This window comes from Montipora foliosa, chromosome 13, assembly GCF_036669935.1.
Source record: "Montipora foliosa isolate CH-2021 chromosome 13, ASM3666993v2, whole genome shotgun sequence".
Lineage (NCBI taxonomy): Eukaryota > Metazoa > Cnidaria > Anthozoa > Scleractinia > Acroporidae > Montipora > Montipora foliosa.
In genome coordinates, this window is record NC_090881.1 from 36,055,577 (window position 1) to 36,068,420 (window position 12,844).

A 12,844-nucleotide genomic window follows, 5' to 3' on the forward strand; every position below is an offset into this window, starting at 1 on the left:
GGCCTGAATACGTCAGTGATTTGAATCACACGAATACGTTAAGCGAACTGAACAAGAAGCTGCCACAGTTTATGAGGATCAAGTGGACAGAATGTGCAGGAAGGATTATTTCATTTGGAGCGAAACCTAAGTTTGCAGACTTCCTTAAACACTTAAAGGACAGAGCTGCGCTTGTTAATAATGAGTTTGGAGAGGATCTTAACGCTGCTCCTTCGAAGGAAAGGGAGAATGTGAATCGCAGAGACCAACGAGGTCGAAATCCTCGAAGACTCATGTCACTATTTGGAGGTGTCCGAGGTCGACAGGGAAATGGGGGACAGAAGCAAACAATGCCTGCTTGTACCGTTTGTCGTGGTCAGCATGGATTGTGGAGGTGTGATAGGTTTAAGAAGCAATCTCATCAAGACAGATGGAAAGTAGTACATAAACAAAGCCTTTGTATCAAGTGTCTCCAGAGCAGTCATTTTGCAAGAAACTGCCCCCAAAACTCAGTTCAAATGTCAAGTGGATGGATGTAAGAAGGAACACAACACACTGCTACACCCCTCTCCAGCGGATTCAACCCCGCCAAGTGCTAGTACAAACCAGCTTAATCAGGAAGGAACAAGGGTGAACACCAACAGTGAAACCAGTGGAGTAACTAGTGAAAGTGCTGCCGTAACTGCTGCAACTGGGGCCGGCGAGCGAGTCTGTCTTAGTGTTGTTCCAGTCAAGGTCCTAGCCAAAGGTAGCAATTTGATACCTGTTGAAACATATGCATTGTTGGACAGTGGCTCAGAAGTGACTCTTTGCCATGAAAGGTTGAAGGAGACATTGGGTGGGAGTGGCACTAGGCTGGACTTCACTTTAGCAGGGATCACGGGCTCAACCAGAGTGGAAAGTCAACAAGTAGATCTTTTGGTGATGTCAATGGATGAATCAGTGACAGTGGAGCTTTCAAGCGTCAGGATAGTCAAGCATATGCCTATAACTGAGAGCTGTATAGCCAAGAAGGAGGACCTTGAAAATTGGCCTCATTTGCGTGATATTGAGTTACGACAGTTGGACATAACAAGTGTCATGTTAATTGTTGGTCTTAAAGACAACCCAAGCTTGTTCTTGCCGTTAGAATGCCGGGCTGGTGGCAAAGGAGAACCAGTAGCAAGTAGGTACAGCCTGGGATGGACGGTGATAGGTCCTGTTGGTGGATAAAGCTGTACCGCCGAACGCTCAGTCAACTACCTACGTATGGAAGATAGCTCTGTTGTGTGCGCAGGTGGTTTAGATTTTGAAGATTATGTTCTTTACAAGGACCACAAGAAGAGTGTTGTGTTGTCTACAGGGCTAAACACTGAAGATGCTTATGAAGAAAATGTTGCAAAAATGAACTGTGTCTTTGAACTAGAATGTAATGCCAATGAAACCAAGCATCGTTTACAGATAGATGAAATTGATCGTCAAGTTCGGGACGATGAACTTAGTCAACAGTTAGAGCGACTGTGGAGAACAGATTTTCAAAACTGTGAAGTCGAGACGCGAGTTTGTGCATCGTTGGAAGACAAGAGGGCCCTAGAAATAATGGAGAGAACTCTTAAGATGGTAGAAGGACACTTTCAGGTTGCCCTGCCTTGGCCACATGAGCCACCATTTTTACCTAACAACAGGATAGTTGCAGAGCGAAGAGGTTTGCTTCTAAAGAAACGACTCCTGAAAGACGAAGCCTTGTTGGAGAAATACAAGACAACAATGGCTGATTACATTGAAAGTGGCCACGCTGAAAAGGTCCCCGATGAAGAGTTAGAGATAAAGGACAGACCGGTGTGGTACCTACCTCATAATCCCGTAACTCACCCTTTAAAGCCCGGCAAAGTGAGGGTCGTTTATGATTGTGCTGCCAAGTACGGAGGGAAGTCACTGAATCAACAACTTTTACAAGGACCTGATCAAAGAAATCAATTAGTGGGTGTCCTTAGTCGGTTTAGACAAGAGCCCATTGGAGTGGTAGCTGACATTGAAGCGATGTTTCATCAGGTGCTGGTGGAACCTAAGGACTGTGATGCACTTAGATTTTTGTGGTGGCCCAATGGAGACTTGTCTCGAGAGTTGGAAGAGTATAGAATGGTGAAGCACCTATTTGGTGCCACATCTTCCCCGAGTACTGCTAATTTCTGTTTGAAAAAAACCACCGAGTTACATGGAGAAGGGTTTGAGGAACAGACAATGGAAACGGTGAAGCGTAACATGTATGTGGACGACATGACGAAGTCAACAAACACTACCGAGAAGGCAGTTGTGCTGGTGAGTCAACTCCAGGAGCTACTAACAAGAGGTGGTTTCCATTTGACAAAGTGGTATAGCAATGACAGAGATGTGCTAGCAGCGATTCCAGAATCTGAAAGGGCTAAGTCATTTGCAAACTTGGATTTAGAGAAATTGCCGACCGGTTGAAGGAGACATTGGGTGGGAGTGGCACTAGGCTGGACTTCACTTTAGCAGGGATCACGGGCTCAACCAGAGTGGAAAGCCAACAAGTAGATCTTTTGGTGATGTCAATGGATGAATCAGTGACAGTGGAGCTTTCAAGCGTCAGGATAGTCAAGCATATGCCTATAACTGAGAGCTGTATAGCCAAGAAGGAGGACCTTGAAAATTGGCCTCATTTGCGTGATATTGAGTTACGACAGTTGGACATAACAAGTGTCATGTTAATTGTTGGTCTTAAAGACAACCCAAGCTTGTTCTTGCCGTTAGAATGCCGGGCTGGTGGCAAAGGAGAACCAGTAGCAAGTAGGTACAGCCTGGGATGGACGGTGATAGGTCCTGTTGGTGGATAAAGCTGTACCGCCGAACGCTCAGTCAACTACCTACGTATGGAAGATAGCTCTGTTGTGTGCGCAGGTGGTTTAGATTTTGAAGATTATGTTCTTTACAAGGACCACAAGAAGAGTGTTGTGTTGTCTACAGGGCTAAACACTGAAGATGCTTATGAAGAAAATGTTGCAAAAATGAACTGTGTCTTTGAACTAGAATGTAATGCCAATGAAACCAAGCATCGTTTACAGATAGATGAAATTGATCGTCAAGTTCGGGACGATGAACTTAGTCAACAGTTAGAGCGACTGTGGAGAACAGATTTTCAAAACTGTGAAGTCGAGACGCGAGTTTGTGCATCGTTGGAAGACAAGAGGGCCCTAGAAATAATGGAGAGAACTCTTAAGATGGTAGAAGGACACTTTCAGGTTGCCCTGCCTTGGCCACATGAGCCACCATTTTTACCTAACAACAGGATAGTTGCAGAGCGAAGAGGTTTGCTTCTAAAGAAACGACTCCTGAAAGACGAAGCCTTGTTGGAGAAATACAAGACAACAATGGCTGATTACATTGAAAGTGGCCACGCTGAAAAGGTCCCCGATGAAGAGTTAGAGATAAAGGACAGACCGGTGTGGTACCTACCTCATAATCCCGTAACTCACCCTTTAAAGCCCGGCAAAGTGAGGGTCGTTTATGATTGTGCTGCCAAGTACGGAGGGAAGTCACTGAATCAACAACTTTTACAAGGACCTGATCAAAGAAATCAATTAGTGGGTGTCCTTAGTCGGTTTAGACAAGAGCCCATTGGAGTGGTAGCTGACATTGAAGCGATGTTTCATCAGGTGCTGGTGGAACCTAAGGACTGTGATGCACTTAGATTTTTGTGGTGGCCCAATGGAGACTTGTCTCGAGAGTTGGAAGAGTATAGAATGGTGAAGCACCTATTTGGTGCCACATCTTCCCCGAGTATTGCTAATTTCTGTTTGAAAAAAACCACCGAGTTACATGGAGAAGGGTTTGAGGAACAGACAATGGAAACGGTGAAGCGTAACATGTATGTGGACGACATGACGAAGTCAACAAACACTACCGAGAAGGCAGTTGTGCTGGTGAGTCAACTCCAGGAGCTACTAACAAGAGGTGGTTTCCATTTGACAAAGTGGTATAGCAATGACAGAGATGTGCTAGCAGCGATTCCAGAATCTGAAAGGGCTAAGTCATTTGCAAACTTGGATTTAGAGAAATTGCCGACCGAATCCGCTCTAGGTCTCAAATGGAACTCAGAGGACGACAAATTTGTGTGGGAGGTCTTGGAGAAGATCCTTCAAATTGCTAATCAGCGGCCAATGACACGCAGAGGAATAGTGTCAGCTGTTTATTCTCTCTCTGATCCCCTGGGTTTCATCGCACCATACATCATGAAAGCAAAACTGTTGTTGCAAGCCCTTAGTAGAAAAAACATTGGTTGGGATAATCTCATTGGGGAGGCTGAGAAAATCCAGTGGAGGCGATGGCTGGATGATCTTCCCAAGTTACAGGAAGTGCAAGTAGATCGTTGCTTCAGACCCAGAGAGTTTGGCGAAGTAAGAGAAGTACAGTTACACCTTTTCTCAGACGCATCTCGTCCAGGATACGCATCGGTTGCATACCTCCGTGCGAAGGACGAGAACAGTCAAATTCATTGTGCATTCGTAATGGCAAAGGCAAGGTTAGCCCCAGTGCGCGAGATTTCAATTCCAAGGTTGGAATTGACAGCCGTAGTCATCTCCGTGAAACTCTCTAAGATTAGCCGTGAAGAATTGGATATGAACTTCCAGAAAGTGTTCTACTGGACCGATTCAATGTCAGTGTTGAAGTGTATCAACAACGAATCAAAAGGATTCCACATGTTCGAATCCAATCGTTTGACGGTGATACATAATGGATCTTCCCACTCCGAGTGGCATTATGTAAACAGAGATAATAATCCTGAAGATGATGGCTCAAAGGGACTTAAATTGGATGACATGTTAAAAAATGATCGTTGGTTGAGAGGTCCGGAGTTTCTTTGGGGAAATGAGAGCCTCTGTTCAAGGATGGTTGAAATTCCAGCATTGAAAGATGACGACCCTGAAGTCAGGAGGGAGACTCAGATTTACACCGTTGTTGTTCAAAGTAAATTCGTGGAGCCCTTAATAGCACGCTACTCGTCTTGGTGGAGGTTGAAAAGGGCTGTAGCCTGGTTAGTGCGGTACAAGGCGTACCTTTCACTGAAAGTTCAGCTGAGTAAGAGGAGCGCTTTAGTCTCAAGTGAATCCCAAATCCAGAGCGGCGAAGTGCCATTCGTGAAATATGGCCACTTGAACGTAGCAGAGCGTAGCAGGAGGCCGAGAAGGAAATCCTCAAGGAAGTATAGCAAGTGTCTTTCCCTCAAGTTATTGAGGTTCTCTCATCAGTAGGAAGTTCCGATGTAGACGGTTGTGTTAAAAAGGTCCTTCGAAAGGCAGGAACGGCGTTGCATCAGCTCAACCCACGCTTAGAGAATGGTTTGCTGAGGGTTCGTGGCCGACTAACACATGCCCCGGTTCCTTATGAGAAGAAACACCCCATTATCCTTCCCTACAAGCATCATGTGACGGATCTGATTATCAAGCAGTATCATGAGAGTTTGGGTCACATGGGTGAGGAATTTGTTTTGTCTTCTTTAAGAGAAACATTCTGGGTGGTCAAAGGAAGGTCAGCAGTGCGACAAGTGTTAAGGAGATGTAAAGACTGTCAGCGAAGAAACACACGCCCGGGAGAGCAGTTTATGGCAAATTTACCTGAAGAGAGGCTAATCCCTGACAAACCATCCTTCACATTTGTTGGTGTCGATTATTCGGGCCAATTGAAGTAAAGCAGGGCAGATCCCATGTTAAAAGGTATGGTTGCCTATTTACGTGTTTGACAATGCGAGCGGTCCATATAGATGTGGCCCATTCCTTGGACACTGTCTCAATGATAAATGCACTCAGACGATTCATCAGTATCCGCGGTTGTCCTGAGCAGATAAGAAGTGATCGAGGTACAAACTTTACTTTAAAGGAAGCCATAGAGGGATGGAATCAGCAGAAGATCAACAGTTTTTGTGGACAGAAGATGATAGAATGGATTTTCAATCCACCAGCGGCGAGCCACATGGGAAGCATCTGGGAGCGGATGATACGTTCTGTGCGCCAGATCTTGCGAGCGATGTTGAGGGAGCAGGTAGTCTCCGATGAGGTCCTCTCAACCGTTTTGGCAGAGGTGACGAATATTCTCAATTCCAGAACCCTCTCAAGAAATAGCGACAGTCCTTTCGACGAGCAACCATTAACCCCTAATCATTTGTTGCATCTGCGCCCATGCCCAAGTGTACCTCCAGGGGTCTTCGACAAGGACGACCTCACCTGCAGACGTGCTTGGAAGCAAGCGCAGTATCTTGCCAATTTGTTCTGGCGTAGGTGGACGAGAGAGTACCTGCCCACTCTGTTGGAAAGGAAGAAGTGGACTGAGCCAAAAAGGAATTTACAAATTGGTGACTTGGTGCTTGTAGCAGACGAAACCTTTTCCAGAGGGAAGTGGCTGCTTGGAAGAGTCGTGGAAGTTATTGTGAGCCGCGATGGGTGGGTGCGGGCAGCGAAGGTGAAGACAAGTGCAACAGTAGCGACATGTGCCAAACGACGGTACAGAAGAGAACCTGTGACCGCAGCCAGTACCACCATACTTACACGCCCAGTTACCAAGTTATGTTTTCTGGAGATGGATGGAGTGGCCGATAGAGTAGGACCAGTTTAAGTGATTTTGCAGCAGTGCAAGGAGATGATTTTATGAACGTTAATATGAACATTGGCTTTGATAGTCATGAACACTGATTCTGATTATTCCTTTATAACGTTGTGTTTAGTGGTAGTCGGTAGCTTATGTTTGTAAATGAGATTGCTGTCGGTGCATTCTCATTTAGGGGCCGGTGTAATTACCGACCGTCGTCAGTTTATTTTATTTGCATATTTGCGTTTTGGTTCGCACTTCCGGTCACGTGATAGTCATGTGACCGGAGAGCACATGGGAGAGCTAGGCGCCATTTTTAGTTGTTGTTTTTCTGCAAGAGCAAGCAGTTCTTCAACGTACAAGTACAAGTATAAGGACACGTCCACTGTATACTTAAAGTGACATCTTTGGTGCAAGTATAGGAAGCAGTATCAGGAATAAGTGCTTTAATCAGGGTTCAATTTGTGTGGAACTAACATTACCTTTAGGTGCTTTAAGCAAACTTCTGAAAACACAAGCCAGCGGCAAAGTTCAAAACCGCTAAACATAGCATTGTTAAATGTATTTTAGTATTTAAACGGTAGATATAGGCATATTTTTATCCCCTAAAAATTTTTCATCTGTTCGGATTCCCTAGCTGAAAATCTAGTGTTTCGAAAATTATAGGGATCAAAGCTTACCTTTTCGAAAATTTCAGCCAGAAAAAAGGTCTCCCGAAAATTCTAGGTGACCTTTTTAGGGTAAAAACTAGTCCAGTTCTGGACCCCCTCTCCTGTCACGCAACGCCGGGGAGAGAGGGTCGGTTAGTCAGTTTTCTAGCTAACGGCTACTGCGCGTGTGTGCACCTAGCTTGGCAATATGGCGGAAGCTTCGAAGGTATCGGGTGAAAAGTACAGGAGAATCTTTTCGGAATACGATCCTGTCTTTGTAGACGCGGTTAGTTCTGCAGCTTTGTCATGCAACTTGAATTTTTTCCTAAAAAAAGAGCAAATGCAAGCTCTAAGTGAATACGTAAAAGGAAAAGACGTTGTTGTAAATTTACCGACTGGGTATGGGAAAAGTCTCATCTATTCACTATGCCCGCTAGTCTGCGAGTATGTTACTTTTGATATCTCCATTAAGCGCACTCATGGACGACCAAAGACTTTCTCTTGCTCAACTTGGTTTGTCAAGTTTGAAACTTACTCCAAACGTGTCCGAAGCAGATATCAGCCGAATTCAAAGTGGTGATATCCAAGTTATTATCCTTTCTCCAGAGTCGTTCGAGTGTGTTGTTGTGAAGAGAACACTGCAAAGCGCAAAGGAGCGCATTCATTGTGTTGCCATAGACGAAGCACATTGTATCGAAGAGTGGTTAGTATTTAAATTAAATTACATAATTGTGTTAAATTTTTGGACTGTGTATTTTTTTGGTTGTCCCCTTATTTAGTTTTATTAAGTTACTTTGCGTTTATTTTCATGGTTAAAAAAGCATTCTACATTTATAAAATTGTATAAAACTAAGAAGTGTCCTTTTTTCTGCTCAATTATCTGTCAGGGGCAAAGATTTCAGAAGTGCTTATGACAACTTGGGTGAAGTAAGAGCTTTGTTGTTACCAAAGTTACCTCTCATGGCACTGACAGCTACTATAACTGAAACAAGCCTGGCATATATAGTTAAAAAACTTTTAATGGATGATTTTACCCTGGTAAAAGGCTCAAACAACAGAATGAATATTTTTTATTCTGTTTCAAAACTTGAAAAGTACCAAGACAATGACTATGAAAAGATGGAGATGGCATTCACAAATTGTTTCCAGCTCATAATTCAGGACCTGAAAGAAAATGGCATTTCTGCAGAGCGAAGTATAGTTTTCTGCTTTAGTCACCGAGATTGCTGCGAGGTGTATGAATACTTCGAAAGAGTTAGGTAAACAGATGTTCCATCAAGATACAAAGGAGAGACTCGTTGACATTTATGTAAAAGTAACAAGTGAGTCTTGTAAAAAGGCAATTCTCAAGTCATTCACAGACAGAGCTGGGTGTCTGCGAATAATCATAGCCTCGGTTGCTTTTGGCATGGGTGTCAATTGTCCTGATGTTCGTAAAGTGATTCATTTTCGGGCACCAGCATCCTTATCAAGTTATGTACAAGAGAGTGGTAGGGCAGGTAGAGACAATCAAGCATCTCAGGCCATTCTATTTTACTCTGCTAAAGAATTTGGTGTAAGGAAAGCAAAAATAACTAAAGCTGCCACAAATCAGAATGAATTAAAAGAACTTGAGGCAATGAAAGAATATTGCGAGAATACAGAACTTTGCAGGCGATTTTGTATTCTTAAACATTTTGATGGCATTGCAAAAGCAAAGGATGAGTGCTCTGTTTTAACAAAACATAAATGTTGTGATATTTGCTTGCCTCTGTGCAAATGTGAAGATTGTGTTGAGAAAGTGCAAAACCTGGAAACACCTACGGGCAGTGAAACTGAAGAGGCAGAGCCAGAGTCTGCTTTTAATATTCCTAATTGTTTTATTTGTAAAAAGACACTAAAAGAAAAGCTATATGATTACAAAGATTCACTGAGTCCGGATGTTCTTTTAGTTGGAAATGACCTTTCAACAGGATTTTCCGATGAGGTTATCGAACAGATTCTTAAAGTTTGTGATGTTGTTAACACAGCAAAAGATATCATGGACAAAGTAGACCTCTGGGAGGAGAAACAGGCTTTTTATGTGTTATCTTTAATCCAGCAACTGAAAAATACAAGGCTCGATTAACCTTTGCCAAACTACCATTCTACAAAGACTAGAAATTTTGTTATTAGGTTCATATTTATTTGGTACTTTATTTGAATGGCTTCAAGACACTTAAAGACCTGCCAAGACTAAAATAGTTACATGTGAGCTTGAATCTGCTAATTTGTCTACACAATAATTGATATTGATGAAACATGAAACATGATATTGGTGAAACGTAAATGACACCATGTATTATAGATTTAAGACCAGCTAGGTGTCGCAGGTGTCCTACATTTCAAAGAGAAATTACTCCAACGTTGTTATTACATTTTACTTTTCAAGCATCACTTTTGCATTCAGTTGTTATACTTTCAATGTTCAGTTATCAACAGTTTAAAGATTTCAGTCTTCATTAGCAAGAAATGCCAGGTTGCCACGTGCAAACTTTCTTACTAGTGTTTTCATCCAGTTGAGCAGAGCACTAGCAGAGAGGTCTTGCACTGGTGATCTGTTATGGGAAGGAAAGGCGGAATGCCTCCTTCCAGGAATGAAAGCAAAGACATCTTGACAGAGAAGATCATTCACCATTATTTGAAGATCCAATTCTCGGCTCATTTTACTGTGGCTTAACACTTGAGGGTGAACCTCGCAATGCTGATCAAAGTGTTTTAGCATTGCAGTTGTGTTGTTGGATGAACGTGCAATACGCTGAGCACTTACTGGGGTCAGATTTTTACCCATTGCATCCATTTTATCTTTAACACTACGCACTTCACTCTCCAGCCGCCGGTCGCACTCCATGTTATTTGCTCCTCCCTTTGAATTTACAAATCGTCCCCATTTCAACTACAAAGCCAGTTGTGGAGGCAAGACTGCCTTGACTAGTGCCAGGTACTTGAATGACTCAAAGGCATACTTAACTCTGTTGGATTGCCTGTTGACCCTCGCTTTGAAAATAAGCATGCCTATTTTCCAAAACTTTTCTTCACGATTGGCATCACCTTCCTTTATGGCATCTTCGTAATATTTGATAAGCATGCCGAAAAACATTAATGAGCATGCATAATTCTGCACATAATCCTCCATTTCTTCTGAGGTGTCATCCTCTGAGGTTGTTGCTGCCTCATCTGTCTGGCCCGCTGACGACAGCCAAGGCAGAAAGGTACTGTTTGGCTGAACCCCTACAGGCAATTTAAACTGAGTTTAGTTAGTCGCAGTGATTTTTTCAATTAAAAATTATTTTCAATACTACATTTAAAGATTTTGTCAAAGGCTGCACCCTTTGGGTCATCTTATTATACTGAATAGATTAGAGGTAAAATGATCAATAATTATTCATTCATTTATGGTTTGTGTACAGACTGATAAGTGTTTGCTTACCAGAAGAAGCATTGTCACCAGAATCATCATCTGTGGTTTGTTGTCTTGACTGTCTTCTTCTAGGGTTTTGATCATTGTAACTTGCTGAAAAAACAAATGGACTTACATTGTACAATTTTACATGGACATTTTGCTTTTTAATGCATTTTAAAACATGTTTATGAAATTTATGGCATAATGACCAGGATAATTTTGTGCATGCAATGTTATTTAAACTTTCTTGTCTCAAGTAAATCACATCATTATGAAAATATTAATATGTTAAAAGTAAAAGCTATTAAATCATTATTGGTAATGACAATAGCTCATCCCAGGTCATTCTGTTTTACATAATCATGGATGATTTATTCATAATTTGTATACAAATCTCCTTCTTTAAAATTTTACCTTCCACACTGCTGTGAACTTTACCAATGTCTACCATTACGTAGCTGTCCAAGATGGCCATAGCACTCTGGTACACCCATTCTTTTTTCACTTTGGCATTTGCATTCTGGGGTGGTGGTAAATTCTGCTTTGGGACATCATCTGGACTTTGAAGTTCAAAGTACTTAATGGCTGCAGCTATACAATGGGCATCAGTCACATCAACAATTAAGTCTCTGGACTATAGTAATGTGCAAGAAAAAAAAGGAAGAAAAAATACACCAGTCATGTTATGATTTTTTAATTCTCCCTGAACAAAAAATCTCCCAACAACCTCCAAATGTTGCATTTAACGATGATGAGGAAAGCTCATACTTGGACATTATTTACATTGGGTTGACTAGTTAAATGTTAATTTTTTGTTGAATCAAGTTTATAAGTTCTCAATAGTAGAGTAATTTATACAACACAGCTTCTTTGGCTGTGGCTCTTTCGACAAAGGCTTAAAGTGGTACTATGATCAAAAAATCATTTCCTTTTTTTATTCAGATTTTGAAAGCGTGTTCGCTTAACACCTAACTGGCAAAATTGTGAGCTTTGAGTTTTATCCAAAGGCTGTTTATTTTGAGTGTAAGTTTTGGATTTCATGGTCTGCCATTACTCACGTTCAAAACTGGCCGATTGGACCTCAGAGGGTTGGATCTAGAGAAAATGACGTCATTTACTCACTAGCTTAAAATTTCAGCGTGTAAACGCAATTTATTATATATGCAAATCACGGGTTGAAAAGTCTGAAAGCCCGAAACTCCCGTGCTGCATATTAATTAGGCCGCGTACACACGCATTGCATTCTTAAACTAGTGCGTGTTTGACGTCATTTTCTCCTCGACCCAGCTCTCTCAAGATTTTAAAGTTAGTAATGGCGGACCAATAAATAAGAAAATTCCAGCTAAAATAAACAGGTATCTTTTTAAAATAAGAACTTAAAACTTGGGTGAATTAGTGTTTAGTTAACATAGTTTTGAAATCCAAAGGAAAAACAAAATTTTTTTTTGGTCGTAGTACCACTTTAAATTAAAAAGTGAAAAATCAACATTTTATTACCCAGTTCATTTCATGTTTTACATCTCCTGTCACATTTGTTCGGGATGTAGCACATCGTAACTGATACAGGGTGCCAATATCCTTGGAGCACTTGTCTTTCCAAAGAAGTTTAAACATCACCTGTAAAAACATACACTCCCAAGGTTTAATTTACACTATAATGATCTTGCATAAACTTAGTATGCATAAACTGTAGTGATCAGAGTAAAAGTCCATCAAGGTCTATCAATTTTAATTTTTAGGTGGTTTCTCCTGTAGCCAGTAAATTTTGAGTTTTTTAGTGTACATACCATCATCAAGCACATCTTAGCATGCCAGCTTTCTGCTGTTGGTAGAAACCCATCCAGCCTCTCAAGTTGTGTTCTTCCTGTTTGTCTCAGTCTTTGTACACCAGTAGCTCGCTCACAAGTTAGCTGATCACCACCAAACACAACTTTGTTGACATCATTTGGTACATACTCATGAAGGTGTTCTAGAATCTTAGACATACCATCTGTAGTATTCTCATTTTCAAACACCAGGCCAAGAGAGCGCTCTTCAGACTTCCTGTGCATTTCGACAGAATATTCATGTAGTATGTGATTGGGCACAAACTTCTTAAAAGGTTTGAGAAATGAAATGTTGTCGCACAAAACTCTTAACAATAGAATGCTGCTGGTGAAAGCAAGAACTCTGTCAGTGGCAATCTTTGGATGTCATGTATAGGTCTTTCACTTGG

The 12,844-nt window shown here is 41.7% G+C and overlaps 5 protein-coding genes across 6 annotated transcripts in view; all 5 read left to right on the forward strand.

Moving 5' to 3' along the window:
* Positions 1-1,227: 1,227 nt before the first annotated feature.
* Positions 1,228-2,427, forward strand: LOC137981924 (uncharacterized). Its single transcript, XM_068828954.1, has one exon. The coding sequence runs from the start codon at positions 1,228-1,230 to the stop codon at positions 2,425-2,427; it is 1,200 nt and encodes a 399-aa protein (XP_068685055.1).
* Positions 2,428-2,849: 422 nt separating this feature from the next.
* Positions 2,850-12,844, forward strand: part of LOC137983667 (uncharacterized) — a 12,614-nt gene continuing 2,619 nt past the window's right edge. The window contains exons 1-2 of one of the 2 annotated variants that reach the window (XM_068830825.1): positions 2,850-7,911; positions 8,096-8,252. In XM_068830825.1, the coding sequence (XP_068686926.1) occupies positions 2,850-5,228 (2,379 nt within the window). In that variant the 3' untranslated portion in view covers positions 5,229-7,911; positions 8,096-8,252. Of the gene's footprint in view, positions 7,912-8,095; positions 8,253-12,844 lie in introns of those variants that run through there. The other variant, XM_068830824.1, reaches the window with a different exon arrangement.
* Positions 5,719-6,585, forward strand: LOC137981925 (uncharacterized). Its single transcript, XM_068828955.1, has one exon. It carries the CDS (start codon positions 5,719-5,721, stop codon positions 6,583-6,585), a length of 867 nt encoding a protein of 288 aa, XP_068685056.1.
* LOC137981926 (uncharacterized) lies at positions 7,688-8,471 on the forward strand. The gene is made up of 2 exons (XM_068828956.1): positions 7,688-7,911; positions 8,096-8,471. The coding sequence occupies exons 1-2, from the start codon at positions 7,688-7,690 to the stop codon at positions 8,469-8,471; spliced, it is 600 nt and encodes a 199-aa protein (XP_068685057.1).
* LOC137981928 (recQ-like DNA helicase BLM) lies at positions 8,476-9,315 on the forward strand. The gene has a single exon (XM_068828957.1). The coding sequence runs from the start codon at positions 8,476-8,478 to the stop codon at positions 9,313-9,315; it is 840 nt and encodes a 279-aa protein (XP_068685058.1).

Coding starts and splice junctions, on each gene's coding strand:
- LOC137981924 (XM_068828954.1), top strand. CDS start 1,228: ATGGAAGATAGCTCTGTTGTGTGCGCAGGTGGTTTAGATTTTGAAGAT.
- LOC137981928 (XM_068828957.1), top strand. CDS start 8,476: ATGTTCCATCAAGATACAAAGGAGAGACTCGTTGACATTTATGTAAAA.
- LOC137981925 (XM_068828955.1), top strand. CDS start 5,719: ATGCGAGCGGTCCATATAGATGTGGCCCATTCCTTGGACACTGTCTCA.
- LOC137981926 (XM_068828956.1), top strand. CDS start 7,688: ATGGACGACCAAAGACTTTCTCTTGCTCAACTTGGTTTGTCAAGTTTG. Junction 7,912..8,095: donor GCACATTGTATCGAAGAGTG/GTTAGTATTTAA, acceptor ATTATCTGTCAG/GGGCAAAGATTTCAGAAGTG.